This window comes from Sinocyclocheilus rhinocerous, unplaced genomic scaffold (assembly GCF_001515625.1).
Source record: "Sinocyclocheilus rhinocerous isolate Xijiao unplaced genomic scaffold, SAMN03320098_v1.1 scaffold975, whole genome shotgun sequence".
Taxonomy (NCBI): Eukaryota; Metazoa; Chordata; class Actinopteri; order Cypriniformes; family Cyprinidae; genus Sinocyclocheilus; species Sinocyclocheilus rhinocerous.
Window position 1 is genome coordinate 2,464,815 of NW_015628726.1, and position 16,386 is coordinate 2,481,200.

General features: G+C 36.5%; 1 protein-coding gene across 1 annotated transcript in view; it reads right to left on the reverse strand.

Annotated features, from left to right (window-relative positions):
- Positions 1-16,053, reverse strand: part of LOC107738418 (hepatocyte growth factor-like) — a 30,215-nt gene extending 14,162 nt beyond the window's left edge. Inside the window, exons 1-7 of the mRNA XM_016550187.1 lie at positions 15,824-16,053; positions 12,602-12,758; positions 11,966-12,078; positions 9,511-9,625; positions 6,794-6,936; positions 5,304-5,424; positions 1,800-1,918 (exon numbers count right to left, since the gene is read on the reverse strand). Of these exons, the coding sequence (XP_016405673.1) occupies positions 1,800-1,918; positions 5,304-5,424; positions 6,794-6,936; positions 9,511-9,625; positions 11,966-12,078; positions 12,602-12,758; positions 15,824-15,872 (817 nt within the window). The 5' untranslated portion in view covers positions 15,873-16,053. The remainder of the gene's footprint in view (positions 1-1,799; positions 1,919-5,303; positions 5,425-6,793; positions 6,937-9,510; positions 9,626-11,965; positions 12,079-12,601; positions 12,759-15,823) is intronic.
- Positions 16,054-16,386: the final 333 nt, after the last annotated feature.

The following is a 16,386-nucleotide window of genomic DNA, read 5'->3' on the forward strand; positions in this document are numbered from 1 at the left end:
GTAAAACGTAAGTGTTGTATGAGTGCACAACAGATATATATTGTTTTTGCCCATGCATCTCATTGCAATAAATTACGTTCATTGGAGACAGAGTTATTATGTTTACCTCCAATAAACTGATAGTGCTTCAGTCTGCTAATAATGAGGCTAACAGTCTGGGTATATAGGCCAAGTCCTGCTAATAAAACCTTAAGTCAAATTCTCAAATGCATCCAATACACTGAGAATATGAAGAGATGTACAGTGGATCCCAGCATATGTGATGTTATCCTAGCTAACAAAAATATGTTCTAAGAACATTTTGATAATGTTCCAATTAAGTTACGGAAACGTTATTTCTGAATGTTCTCAGAACATCTAATTTTCAAAAAGTTTTACAACATTTTTTTTCTTGTTAATGCGAATATCTGCAACAGCATTAAGTGAACTTTACATTTTATCATCAAACAAATATTATGGGAATGTGACTTTGGATGTTGAACATTTTGAAAACATTTTGAATCTAGTGAAGTAGTAACGTTTAAAAAATGTTAGACGAACATTTAACTAAAACATTTAAGAAAAAATGTTTCATGAACAATGTATAAAAATGTTTTTGTGCCACTGTTTTGAGAACATTATTAAAGACCAGATAGCTATGAACGTACATTCTATTAACATTACTAGAAAAACATTTATTCATAACTTTGAGAGAACCTTACCAGAACATTAGCCAATGTTCAGACAACATTCTCTGTTAGCTGGGATTATATTCGTACAATGTTAGGTTAGCATTTTTAGCGGTGTTAAGGCAGTGGAGCATAACATCATGAAAACAAATACAAAGGTCAAGAAATTGAAAACAATGAGGCGCTTTGTCTTGTTGTGTTTACTGCAGAGCAGCATTGTATCTTTTAAGAGCATGTTTAGCTTTATAGAGGATCAAATAGTCTTGTTAATGACAACGTTCCTTCTGCAAGTGGACGAAAGCCACGTCTTGTAAAAGCAGATGCACCTATGATGGTTTCCACAGGTGGGAAACGAGAGACAACTCTGTTTAGCTGCTTATTGAGATGCCGAGGTGTTTGAAAAGAAGCTACGTTCTGCCAAACAGGAAAGAGAGTGTTGAAAAGTTCCTCCCATTACGGTGATCTTTGAGAATCCGTCACAGAGTTTTGCTCAAAGTTACGACATGGACTTGCCAAATAGCTCTGAAAAACAAATGCGACCCCCACGGCTCGGTCTAAAATGGTGAAGAACGTGAGTGTCGGATGCCTGAGTTTATACTTCGCTTCCCACTTGAACCAACATGCCGTCGCCTCGCTAATGAAAATAAACAAACAGAGGCAGCGTGAGGGGAGGGGGGGCGGGGAGTCATTATAATAATAGGTTTTTGGGCACTTGTGAGCTTGTGTGTTTGAGCGAGTTGGGGGTTTGAAACCCACACGCTTGTTTTGTCTTTAGTATGGAAGTTTACATAGCACTTGAAACTCGAGCACATTTCTCTCGTGCAGATAAGGCAATGCTCTACTGCTCTGATGAGGAAAAATAAACACGGAGGCATGTTAACGAAAAGACGGGGCAAGAGCTGAGGAAAGAGAAAGAGAGGAGAGAGAGTTTTATAGGTGGACCCTCCTCTCTCTCTTCTCCCGGTTACAAACAACATTCCTGTGAGGGTCCCAAACGAGAGGGGAGCCAGGGCTACAGGAAGAGGAAGTTGTAAATTTGGCAAACTCTGCCTCTCTTCATTCTCTTTCTCTCTGGCTTCTTTTTTGTTCTTCTCTCTGTCTCTTCATCTTACATATAAGATGCACACTCACCACACTGTTTGATGTTACAGTATTCCCATGGAGTGCTCGGATCAGTGGTGAAACACCAGGGTCTCTGGCGCCCGTCTGGGTTCCTGCAGTAGTTGTCCTTTAGACCTTTATCGGGGTACCTGTCATAGGAGGGGCAAAATGAACACGCTTAACACACCACATATCAACTATCCCAGTTCTTCGGAAGCTTTGATTTATAGGCAGGATAAAATTCTAATAGCCTCCAGAAAACACATTTCATGCTTTCCGCTACTGGTACAACAGGACCTTTTAGGCAAAGCGCACACAACAGAAGCTCATTGCTCTGCACACATGCAAAGTCTCAGAGTTATACAGGGATGCATTAAATTGATCAAAAGTGACAGAATGTAATGTACATTTATGATGTTACAAAAGATTTCTATTTCAGTAAATGCTGTTCTTTTGAACTTTCTGTTCACCAAAAAATGATGAGCACTAAATATAAATCAGCATATTAGAATGATTTCTGAAAGATCTTGTGACACTGAAGAATGGAGTAATGACTGCTGAAAATTCAGCTTTGCCATCACAGGAATACTGTATATTACACTTAAAGGTGACATATCATGAAAATCTGACTTTTCCAGGTTTTAAGTGCTATAATCAGGTCCCCGGTGCATCTACCAACCAAGGAAACATGAAAAAGATTGACCAAGTGACTTTGTTTTGGTAAGCCTTTTTCTGCAAGCATCTGAGAAAACGAGTGCGTCAGATTTCGCTCCCTTGGTGACGTGGCAAAGGGATCTCATTATAATATTACCGCCCCTTAATCTGTAAATTTCCACCCACAGCGCCATCATTTTGATTTCGCAAGCGACAACAATGTACCAGTTCTAACGCCATGGCGAAAGTTTGCGCAAAACACGCTAACTGTTCTGTCTTTGGCTGCACTGACGAGCACAGAACACTGTTTAGAGTCCCAGCCTCAGAGGAGACAAGAGAGCAGTGGATTTATTGATTTATTTACTGTATATTGCTGCTGCTACGCAGATCTAAAATAAACAAGCGATTTATTTCCCAGCTGTTTACCTTCACAGACATAACCGACTGTTTTTGTAACTCATGTGTGTTTTTAACATAAACTTGTGTGTGAATGAGAACTTAATTTAGTACTCACATGCTGTCTGGTGGCCACTTTCTGTCTGTGTGCTTCGGTTGTGTGCGCTCAGAAAACCTATCAGAAGTTTAAACTAATATGGTTTAAAACGCATGATTTCAGCACGATAAACATGATATTCAGAACCAAAACAGATGTTTTTAGCAGATACGAGCTGTAAAGGCACAGCTCTATTCTGGAAAAGGGGGCGGGGAGCAGCAGCTCATTTGCAATTACAGAGAAAGGCACGAAAAACAGCGTGTTTCTGCTTCCACTCAAAATAGGCATTTTCAAAATGATATAATAAATGATCTGTGGAGTATTTTGAGCTGAAACTTCACAGACACATTCTGGGGACACCAGAGACTTACAGTATATTACATATTGTAAAAAGGGGCATAATATGTCTCCTTTAAATATATTAAAACAGAAAACAATTATTTTTGTAAAAATATTTCATAATATCAAAATTTTTTTCTGTGTTTTTGATCAAATAAATGCAGCCTTGGTGAGAGACTTCTTTACATTAAATAATCATTAAATAATCAAACTTTTAAACAGTAGTGTATATTGGCTGATACTCAATATTTAATTATGCATTTCCTATATTTTTTATATTAATTACATTTTTATATAACAAAGTCAATTTGAAATAAATATCTGATTGATTAAAATTTTAATGTTGTATTTACACTACGATCTGAGACTTTTTGTGGCAGACTTGTCATGTAAAGAGTAAAGAGCTTCTGTCTTGTAATGTTCAATGGGTTTTTATGGTTGCTTGCACTTCTGAAAAAAAAAAAAAGCTTAAGACATAATAGACAATTTGCCTCTTTGGTAGGTTCACAAAAAGCAGTCATTTGATTTAGTGATTTATATCAAACGGGGGCATGACACAGTTCCCATGAGGTCAAGTGGGAAAAAATGTATTGATTTTTCAAATATTTTTAAAAGTTGCTCACAAATGCCATTCCAGATTAGGCAAAATGCAAGAGCATTTACCATGTATGCAATCTGACATTTGAAAAAAAAATATACTTTGTGTATTTAGAGACTCTTAAGGGAGAGTATTCAAACAAACCAACATTTATTTCAAGATTAATGATATTGTTGTTTCCCAGAACTAGTAAAGATGTAACTGGGTCACTGGGAATGTCACGCAAAATGAAAATGCCATTTACTGAATGGAATGTGCATGTCCATCAGGTAACAATGTGGTCAACTGTTTCAGTTGCTATTCTTCACAAAATAGGTGTGCAACTGAGTAAAGATGTACAAGGAAATTTAGAACTTTTTCTTTTTTTGTCCAATATGAACATGGTCCAAACGGATGATATTTTTCCAAAACAAAGTGTAATTTTTCATGACTGCTGTTGGCCATCACTTTAAGATGCCTGCTTGCATTGTGATTTAAGACAGATTAAAGCATAGCTGAGTTGTTTTCCACAATTAACGTTAAATGACATGAGGCCAGTGATCCATTTATGACCCCAGCTTTCTTCAGCATAACATTATCGAATCACTGACTAGTTTTTCAACTGATATCTGATACTTTCTTTAAAACTTAATCATATTAACATCAACTACCATTACATTTTCTGAAGAAAACCTGAGTGGTGTCTGCCGTGCAAAACTCACCAAACCTCACTAAAGTGTTTTGAGTGGTTTCCAGGGCATTGCTATGGGGTTGCGAAAGAGTTCTGAATTGTTCGTTATTTTGTTTGTTTCCATGTAGTTGCTATGGAGTTCTAGAAGGTTTCTGGGTCTCAACTCAAATCAGGCCACCCCACAAGTCTCCATAATATGTTAGATATGTCTCAGGTCCCTCTTTAAAGGGATAGTCTTCTGGTGAACACACACACATACACACAAAAACAAGATACTTTGAAGAACGTAGGTAAACAAACAGTTGTGTCGGCCCCCATTGACTTCCATAGTATGGAAAAAAATACTATGAAAGTTAATGGGGACCAGAAAGAGTTTGGTGACCAACATTCTTCAAAATATATTCTTTTGTGTTCAGAAGAAGAAATAAATCCATGCAGGTTTGTGTGGAACAACTTGAGGGTGAGTAAATGCTGATAGAATTTTAATTTTTAGGTGAACTATCCCTTTAATTTAAGTCTATAGATTTTTCACCTGTTTTGTGTCTCCCAGGTGCAAAATCATAACTTTCATCACTTAGAAAATTAACTGCACACCTTTTTGCAACAAGCCACATGATCTGAGATATCATCAATAGTACCCAACAGGTGAACAAAAGAGATTTGCATTTTTGTAAGTATGCCAAATTGGTCAAGCCTCTCATATTGATTGAAAATCCTGACCTGAAATCTTTCTGACTGATGTTGTCCCTTACTGTTTGCATTTTCTGGTGGGTCTCATACCTTTTAGGATGGAAAATGTGTTTATGTGTTTCCTCAAGGTCCCAGCGCTGGCATTCCCTACCGCTCTCCGTGTGGTCCATTGGTCCACGGTAACTTTCTCCATTACACGTCATGCATTCCACTATGGATAAGGAACATGCCTGGTAAGAATGTTAACCAGGACGAGGCCCAAAAGAGTCCAGCTGAGCAACATTAGCATGCTTGTAGAGGATGACTCAACAGGGTTCAACTTTGGTTGTCATGTTAAATGGTTAGACGATTGTAACTGTGGCAGAATGCTGGTAGTAAATTAGTGCCCATATTTGATACGCATAGGCTAATCACTAACGATTAATGACTGCAGGGATTGTAATCGCATTTATCAAGAAGACAAGCAATTACGGAGCCACATGTGACCCTTAGATTGTCTAAAAATAAATCATCTTCCGCTTCAATTTACTAGGCAGGACGTTCCACCCATTAGGCCTTACTTTTAACCCCAAATGTACATTGCAGCTTCTAACAGATTTAATACGATCAGAGGTTACAGCAACATGTAATTATTACAGTACTTAGTAAAGAGCTTAGTCACTGTAGGACCAAACCAAATATAACAGAAGATGGAGGTCACCTCAGCTAGAGTCGTCTCTCTAAATACTGTTATTAGTTGTACAGTACACACAGTATAAGGAGTATAAGGATTGCTGTTGTAGAAACAGATGTTAATGTCAGCCACTCTCATGAAAGCATGATTTTACTTCCTTGTGTTTGTGTGTGTTTTTGATTATGGGAAACTAACTTATTAGCAAACCCTCCCAGCCATATTTCACCATGCAACTCTTAGAATAGACAAGAGGCTCTCTTTGTTGGCCTGATTGCTATCTTTGCAGAAAACCCCTTTTTATGCATGCGACCCGATGTGATCTCCTATTAACGAAAATCCCCAGTCACCCCAACAATCAAGCGCTTTCATTCTTCTTCAATAGATAAAGACTTGAATTTAATAAATTAACAATTGACATGAAAAAGGTGTTTTAAAAGGCTGAAAATCTTTAGTGCTCATATTTAACATTCCTCAGTTTAAACTGCTAACCAATAGAAAAGAGATATCACAAGTGAGATTGCTTTAACATCACAATTGTTTCTCCAAAACAGTCAATTGAGAACAAATGGAGACTTTTGAAATCTCCTGATACACAGATTTGTATCATGAAAAAACTTAGCATATTAGAATGTGCTCAGTTTTGAAAAAAAAAAAACTGTTTACTATTAAATGTCAGAGATTTAAGTATGAAATTTTCAATGATTTTCAAATTTCAGTAATTCTTCTCATAAAGACCAAATGATCTTGATAATATTCACATTCATTTCATAGCTCTATATTCTTACATGCTATCAACAGTTTAGTTTAGTACAAATATCTGACAAAGTTAATACAAAAACATAACTGAAAGCCGAATAATAATAATTCTGAACAATAAAATACAAAAAGTTGCTGGTCTTGAACTCACCCTCTGAGCATTGTGGGATGCTGCAGTCCTGGTGGCGCATTTTGGGGTCTGTGGTAAAGCACCAAGGACCTGTTGTGGTGTTGTCTGGATTACGACATAAATTCTCCCTTAGATCTCTGTGCTTGTGCTTCTGGGGTAAGAAACTAATGGAGTGAGAAGAAAAACATGAAATAGAGGTGATGTTTGTTAATCATAACCAAACAAAATTGCTCCAAATTTCTGGAACAACATACTATTACTCTTTGACATATTACTTGACATTTTTAGCTGCAGAGTGAGGGTTAATGCTCTTTTATTGACGTTAAAAATCCTTTGCAATTATTAGCTTCTACATTTCATTGTGATGCAAGAGCTTAACACGCATTTGGCTCTGGGGAAATTGTTGCATCTTCATTTTTTTTTATTTTTACTTAAGGAAAAAGTACAAAGGTTGAATCTTAAAACAACAAATGAATGTAGGTAAATAATGATTTTGGCAAGTGAATGGTGTTGTGTAAAGCCCTTGGTCAGAGAAGGTCAAAAACTGCACAGTCCTTGAGTTAGACTACGCTCATTATAAGCATTGTTGCTTTAATAGCATTTTTGGCTATTTAAACGTTATGAAAGCAGCATCACACAAAAACAAATGTTTTTGGCTCCCAATGCCATTACAGAACTACACAGTTCTTTCATCCAATAAACCATTTATTCTGAAACCCAAAGCTTTTAAAATAAATTGATTACCGCAATAAATTTAGGAGTTAGTACTGTATATGTGATATGGTGACCACCATGATGAGGTGACTCTACATCTACATCATTTAAACCTATTTCTCAAAGGTACTATTCATTTCTTTATGGGCACCACTGTATAATAGTAAAACTCTGAGATGCTGCTAATGCAAAAAGTTTCAAAAAGTCTTTTACCCTTGCCATGCAAATATTTGTAAAACATGAATTAATCATTGCCTTAAAGGGGTCATATGATACGATTTCAATTTGTCCTTTCTCTTTGAAGTGTTACAAACTCTTGGTGCATAAAGAAGATCTGTAAAGTTGCAAAGACTAAAGTCTCAAATCCAAAGAGATATTCATTCATTCATTCATTCATTCATTCATTCAAATGTTCACGCAAAGAAAGAAGGCGTAACTTTTATTCTCGCTGTAGTATTGTTGCCGCCGCCTCGTTTATAATAGGTTACCACAATATGGTAAGACATCACAATATGGTAAGGGGCGTATCATTTCCGTCACACGCTTGAGGTATTCGGCCAATCACCATGCACTTGATAGCTGGCCAATCACAGCACACCTGCTTTTCAGACCGATGAGCTTAGTAAAAATCGACACGTTTCAGAAAGGCGGGGCATAGAGGAGAAACAATAATGTACAGTATGTGTTTTTTGAACTGCTCACTCAAGGCCGCCGTGTGTGAAGCTGTGTTTCCTTGTGAAAGCGAAATTACTTTGTTTGGCCTTCCAAAAGAGGACACAAATCTAGAAATCAGTGGTTAATTTGTATTTACAACACTGTTCCAGAACAGTTCAACCCAAATATTCAGATGTGTGCAGCACAACAGAAATTATCTTTTGTGTAATTGCCTCTGGCATTCACAGCACAAATCAACCAAGTTCATGAAGATTGATGAATACAGATAAAAATGCAATCTGTGACAAATTAGCTGACCTACAGGCCTGTGTGGTATTTCAAAACGTTCAGGTCCATTGGTTTTTTGAGCCGATAAAACATGCCTGTGATGTTTCAGAGGCAAGCATATCAAAAGCTGGCTTTAAATCTGTACTAATGTCTATTAGAGAGATAAAAAGAGTTGAAGGGAAATGAGGAAAGAGAGAGAGAGGGAAAGTTGGTAGTAAGGGTTCAAGGTCTCTGAAAGGTAATCACATTTTCAGGATTTAAGAAAAGTGCATAAAACTTTTGTACAGGCCAAAAAATAGGCCAGATAGGGCAGATCTATCATAACGACTTGCAGTACAGGAAGCAAATCGAAAGCACCATGTGGTGTCCCTAATGAATTCCCGTAGCCGTAATGAACTCAAAGAAAGGCGTGTTCTGCATTAGGAATCTTATCTTACCTTTGTGCTGCTTTATGTCAAACTCCCACTTATGCACAAACCCTCAAATCCTGTAAACATGACATCTGTTCCAGGCTGCATATGGCTTCTTGGTGTTTATTTTTAGATGTTAGTGTATACAAAAATGTATATTTTGGGTAAACCTGCATTGAAGTGTTTATGCATATGCATAATTGTAAACAAACGTCTATTTTTGGCGATGCAAGAACGGAAGCAATTGTTTGAAAATGTACTGGTCGCTCATTGGCGTTCCTGCCATTGACCTAATTGTCTCTGTTGGCGCTCCACTTCTGAGAATCGTCGAGTTGCACTTACTGTCACACTTACTGTAGAGCAAGAACCCACTAACGAATCAAAGCCAGTGAGACAGCACACATTAAACTGCGCATTCATCATCATTAGAAACTAATGGAGATTTTTACGACTCATGTAGTCTGTTTTGCCATTAGCTATCTAATAGCGTAATATGTGCATAAATAAATAAACTGAAGCATACCAAAGAGATGTTAACAACTATCTACACTCCACAATACTTTTGATAGCCACAGAAATGCACATAGAGGGAAATTGAGTTTAATTGCCTGTAGAGAGAGACAAAACCAAGAATGGGAGGTAAAGAGGATGAGTAAGCATGAACACACTTACTTGTGTTCATGCGGCATTTTGGAATTCCAGAGTTGGCACTGGACTCCACTCTTGGTCACCGATCTCTTTCCTTTGTAATTGAGTCCATTGCCAATGATGCATTCTCTCATGAAGTCTGAAGAACAGTAAACATATAGACACACCTTAGGTAATGTAATCTTTATGTGTAACAATCGTTTTCTGAAACCAAAAATCTCACCAAATGGATTTTTATAATGTACAGTATATTAACCTTTCAAGACAAACCATGCACTCCTATACCTGCTGTAATTTCTATAATCATTTTAAAACTTAATTTTGCATGAGTAGACGTAATTGGGTCTGTCTTCTCAAACTATTAATAAATTAGTATACATCTGAATATTTTGAAATACTTAACCATTCAAAAGTTTGGGGTCTGTAAAAATTTTTTAATGCTTTTGAAAGTCTCTTATGCTCGCCAAGGCTGCATTTATTTAATCGAAATTACAGTAAAAACAGTAATATAGTGAAATATTATTACAATTTAAAATAAGTATTTTTTCTGTTTTACTATATTTAAAATTATAATTTATTCCTGTGATGGCAAGGCTGAATTTTCAGCAGCCATTACTCCAGTCTTCAGTGTCACATGCTCCTTCAAAAATCATTCTAATATGCTGATTTAGTGCTTAAAAAACATTTCTTCTTATTATTATCACAGTTGCTTGATATTGTTGTGGAAACCATGATGCATTTTTTTCAGGATTCTTTGGTGAATAATTATATATATATATATTATATATATAATATTTATTTGAAATATAAACTTTTTGTAATATTATAAATGTCTTTACTGTCACTTTTGATCAATTTAATGTGCACTTGCTGAATAAAAGAAAAAAATAATAATACTAATCCCAAAGTTTTGAACCAAGGTCACTAAAAGTCTATAAATGTCACTGTTCACTTTGTTGGCAGCAGTAATACATATAGACAAGTCAACAGATATTCGAGCCTGATCTTTGTGTTTTTGGGTCAAGTGCTTCATAAACATTTGATAAATGTCAAGCCTTAAGAAGTGTTTTAGACTTCAGAAAATCTGCAGTACTCTTAGAAATAGAAGGGACAAACAGTGGGGTATTTACTTCCAGTGACTTGTGTAACTCAGTTTGCTGTGTCATCCTCATCATGGTGGTGGATAGATAGAACGAGTATGTGTGTGTTTGCATGAGTGTGTCATCATCACATGGACACTGATCTCACATTTATTCACACTGAAACTTAATTAATCCTTAAGAGTCCAATTCTTGGTTAAGGTCTGAGAACAGCTCTTCATATTATGAAACCCATCAGTGGCAGATCATGGCAGCATAAGCTTTAACTCTAGATGTTTTTGAGATTTAAAAGGGTTTAAAAACAAACCATGCACCAATATAGACATTTTGGTTCAATATCAGTTATAAGCATAATATCAATTATATATATTAACTGATATGATGAACGATATTAAAAATCTATACTGTTTTGGAATGTCAACTAAAGCCAAATCTAGAATTTTATATTCTGCATAAAAAATGTACACACAGGATTAATTATTTTCCACAGTAAATAAGATTGTAAATGGTTTCATACTTTTGAAACCTGGTGTAGAAAAAGAGTAGTGCTTGAACTGGATAAAGAAATGTGTAAGCTTCTAATATTTGCTTAATAAGAATTAAGTAGATGACTGTTTAAAACACTAATATTGGTAGATGTCAATATGGTCGATGATATATTATGCATCCCTATAAGATATGCTCTCTGGCCTAAAGGAAGTCAAAACTTGTAGCAGGCCCGGCTCCAGAATCAAATCACTGAGGGTGCTTCTTAAATTAGTGAGGGTGCTCTAACTATATATATATACAGTATATATATATATATATATATATATATATACACACACACATACATACACATATATTAGTGGCGTCCGTTGCTATGGCGCAAAAAATGCTTTGTTTATAATCACTAAAAAAGCTAAAATGACTAAAGACTAAATGACTAAATGTAAATGTAAAAGCTGTCACTCATCTTAGTTCATCGCGATCTCACAAAGATACGTTATTATGATTAAAGTTCTCTATGCTGCACAACGAATCTCTTATTTACATTGCATCAACACTTTGTTACAATGAGATGATTCCTGCTGGACACAATACCTAAAAAAAACCTCCGGCGATTTGAGTGGTGAGTGGATTCTAACTTAAACGCCTCTGATTCAAGAAATCAACAGATATGTCTGTGATTAGCTACATTGCTCAACGCTGCAAAAACACGTTGAAACAGAAATCAATCTCCAGAGCGCAAACCATAACGCACTGGATAGTTTGCCAAATCTGCAATAAAATGCCATTAATACAGCTTTAACTGAGGGTGCTTTTGATTTCGTTTGAGGGTGCTTAGCACCCCCGTAGAACCGGGCCTGACTTGTGGCAATAAAACAGTATTTTTGTACCTTTCTTCTCATATAGGTCGAAGTTGAAGTCATTCTCCATGCGGACACCAATGGTGAGGCTGTCGTAGGAGAGTAAATTACACTTTGTAGTTTTCTGATCAAAGTTGAATGCTCTGTAAAGATGTATGGCACATGTTAATCCTATTAAATTATGTTAAGCAAATAAAAACAAAAGGATGGTGACAAAAATTATTTATCATTTAATGTTATCAGTAGATAGTCTTCTCATGTAAAGCAAAACATAAGCTATTGTTGTCAGATTTTTGTATTTTGTAATTTGAAAAAAAAAAAGGAAAACATTGCAAGAGCTAAAGATAAAATGTCATGCAACCTCGTGCAATTTCTATCTACTAAGAGCTGCACTTTCTTTCTATGCAGAAGTAACCAGAGGTCATCAACCTGAAACATCAAAATAGGAAATACTTAGACTGCTGATTTCCACTAGTGAAACAGATTCCAGCTGCTTCCTCTCACACTGTGTTGTACACAATTAGCTAATCCAATTCTACTTCAGATCAGCCAGTTTCCAAGAGCAAACTGGGAGTGTGCTTCTTTTATTTAGACACACTTCAGGCTGTTTACGATTACGTGTAAGGTGGAGTGTCTTTGTGCTTTAACCTTTGTAGACCTCTGTACCTGCAGGTGAACTGGAGCTTCCTGTTGCGGCTACAGCGACGTGCACATTTTCCCACACTCATTTTGCGGCCTTTGGACATGTAGGACACATCAGGTGGTGTGACCAAGCGCACGGCATCAGTTTTCTGGTAGTCTTGCAGGGCATGCCTCTTAGTTTCTGCCACACAGAAAACACGTGTTAGGATGGGGAGAACATGTGTTTCATGACAGATGGCACGTGATTTTCTTTCTCGTAATCAGTAAAGGCTGATTATAAGCCTCATAGGAGGCATAAAACAGAATATTAAATATGGAGCAAAAAAAGGAACTATGATGATGAAACTATATTTCAACAACCTGCTTGGATCACAATGAGAATGTGCAAAACTACACATTTTCATAATTTACTTGACAGCTGGATGCCTAGATAACTAGCCTATGTTAAAAAAATGAATATTTCATAATTTTATCATTTAATCACCATCATGTCGTTTTAAAGCTGTATGCATTTATTTCTTCTGCTGAACACAGGAGATATTTTGAAGAACGTTTCCTTGTGTAGACAAAAAATAAACACATATTTTCCAAATATCCTCTTTTGAGTTACATAGAAGAAAGAACGTCATAGAGATTTGGAAAGACGTGAGGGTGAGTAAATGATGACACAATCTTCATTTTTGGGTGAACTATCCCTTTAAGGAAACCCTCTGTCCTTAGGTGGAATCAAGTCCACAAGGCCCTGATCAGACTAAACCTTTAGTCAGTTTTACCAGGCTGTTGACTGTTAACATGCTAAAACTCTCAATTATTTTAAAACCGCATCTCCCTTTAAATGCAACACAGCTAAAAATATTACACTCACAAAGATCCTAGTTGCCCAACAACCTACAACTAGTAAGGTCACGAATTGACTAGTCAGTTATGGGCTGGGTAGAATACTTGAAGGAAAATAAATCTGACTCTGATCCTAGTGTGCAGCATCAAACCTTCTCAAATCACCATCCGAGCCCATCCATGTCATGTCATGAGAATTGAGTTATCTGTCAAGCACATGGATAGAAAGCACCAATTTCACAGCCACACTGTGAGATCAGGCATGCTTTTGTGTGTGAAACAAGCTCTAAATTCTGATAGTAGACCAACCAAGGAACATTAGACCCCATCTAAGCTCGAAAACTGACCCAAAGCCAACAGTCATGCTCTTTAAAAAGACTCCTGCTCTTGACTAGCTCTGAATATTATTAGAAAGTAAGTCTGTACAGAACAAGCACCAATATGGCCAGTTTGCACAGCACTGAGGGTCATCTCATAATACAAAAGTAGGAAAAGTAAGAAAGTAGCATGAATACGTTTATACAAATGTCAAAATTACAATAGTCTAATAGTAAAGCATTACAACTCACATGATGTAGGCCTTTATATCCTAATGTATGCAAAATGCACATTTAGCTAGGTTATCTGAACATCTACATGACTCTGGATGTCTGAACAAAGGTTTTTACATTCCATTATACAGAATATATTACTCTAAAATCAATAAAAACTTAACTGATCTAAACTTTGAGCAAGCAACAGGCCACATTGATCCTTCAATGTCACAGATGTACTGCAGATTAGAAACAAAACAACTAAACACAGAATAATTAATAGGTTCTGCGCAATAAAGCAGTTCTGATTTCAAAAGAAGGGTTTCATAGTGCCACACGCCAACACTTCATCTCTCCCTTCAGCTCCGTGCACACTGTCGGTGACTCATTTTATCCAGATGTTTTGCGAAGAAGAAACAGCCCACTCACCATGAATGTCAACATCTGTGAAGTTTTCCGTAGTGAAACTTAATACAATGTTTGGGAACTGTGACGCTTTTGTTACATGTGTAATTTGAGTCATGAAATGCAATTTGTTGGCATGCCTAATGCATTTCAATATTTTGAGTTAGATTAAAAAAATGAAATTTAAGAGATTAATAAAGATGAAAAATAATGGAGATTAATCTGAGGATAAAATGTATGTAGCACAATCCGTTACAGTATAGTTAGCACTGGTCTTCAAATTTGATTGGCTGAGGGATGTTCCAGTAGTGCTGATATACAGTGCAGTCCAGCAACACGGTTTGCATCACTCTGTTTGTGTTTGTCGGGTTCCAGATCAGAGTATGTGATTTGGCTTCTTTTATTGGTAAAAAAAACAAGGCAAAACAACAGGCCATTTTTATCAGAAACATTAAAGTCTGTGTGAACCTGAAGTTGCGACCGATTTTATTGAATATGTTGATGCATTTCAGAGCAAAAAAAAAAAAAAAAGAGGGTGGGGCTTTATTTTAGCCCACCTCCTCACTATCTCTAGGTCGCAACAGACTGAAGATTGGAAGGAAGTTGTTAAGGATGTTAAGCCCAAGTCATCAAACTGACATCATCTGAGAAGGAATGCCGTTTCAAAGGGGAAGCAAATTTCAGGTTTTGAGAGACTTTTTTTTTTAAATTGCACAGATTGATTGTTCACCACAAGACTAGTAATGTGCACTAACAATGTAAACAGTTAATTTGAATTTCATTCAGACTTTAACTATCCTATGCATACACTGTGCATTCACAATAATAATGCAGTAAAAATATACATATTTGTACAAATATTTACATATAGTAGTATTATCCACAAATTACAATTATGAGATATTTTGTAAATAATTAATCTGTAGCTTAAAAGTAAACAGTGATGTTTTAAGAAATAAACACATGAAATGACACATTTTAATAATATATTAACAATGTTGCATAAAAAGCCACTTGATACACCCAAAAACTAGACAGAAGTGTACATTAATAGTCTATTAGGCTGCCGTTTATTTGTTCATTACAAGGTGGACATTTGTGTCAGACTCAGCCCTAATTTGTTTAAAATGTTTCTATATGTAAATATAAGTCAATGAGCTTAATCAGTATAACGCCTGTAAAAAAAATATTTAATATGTTACTTTCATGAAACAAAGATACTTATCAGTTAATTTTTCAAATCCCAAAAGCCACCAGTAGGAATGACCCATAAATCATGTAAACTTGCGCAGAGAGTGGGCATCTCCAGAATACTGTTACACAAATTAACCATAGTAACCACAGTTTACTACACATGTAAACCACATTTACTACAGTTATTGCTACAACTGTAATACATAACACAGTTATTACTGTAAAACATGATACATGATAGCAAGTAAGAAGCTTATTGGAGGGAAAAAAAACTTACCTGAGTAAACCAAAACGGCCACACAGAGCAAAATTTTGTAAATCCACATGTCGCTTTGGATAGGTTTACGTGACCCCAAAAAATACAAAAGAGACGTCAAAAGTCTTGGCGTTTTCCTGCTTTGAATAAGACTATTTGTAAGACTCAAGTATGACAGCAGCGCGGCTGTAGCGGTGCTCTTGCGGACAGTGAGCAAGCGCGCGATGGACTGACTGAAGATGAGCGCGAGCTGAGAGACTCACGCGCTCCCTCCCCTTTCCCTCAGCCCATTTAAAGTCGTCCCGCCACTGTCCATTCCACCTCATAATGTTATCCCATATTATCGCATTTCCTGATAGACACCGAGGCTGTTGAACCGATCCGGGAAGTAAAATAAATGGAAAATGTTTATATTTGTTGCCTGTCTAATTTATTGGAGCGGATGGAAAGTGTTGAGGAGATGTCAACACAGCTGTGTGATGCTGACTAACCTCCCTGAGGGTGTTTGGGAGGAAAGTTGTGAATTGATAAACTCTGGGCCACTCACTTTGTTTTAGTTTGTAAGAAGTGATGGCTTATTTTAC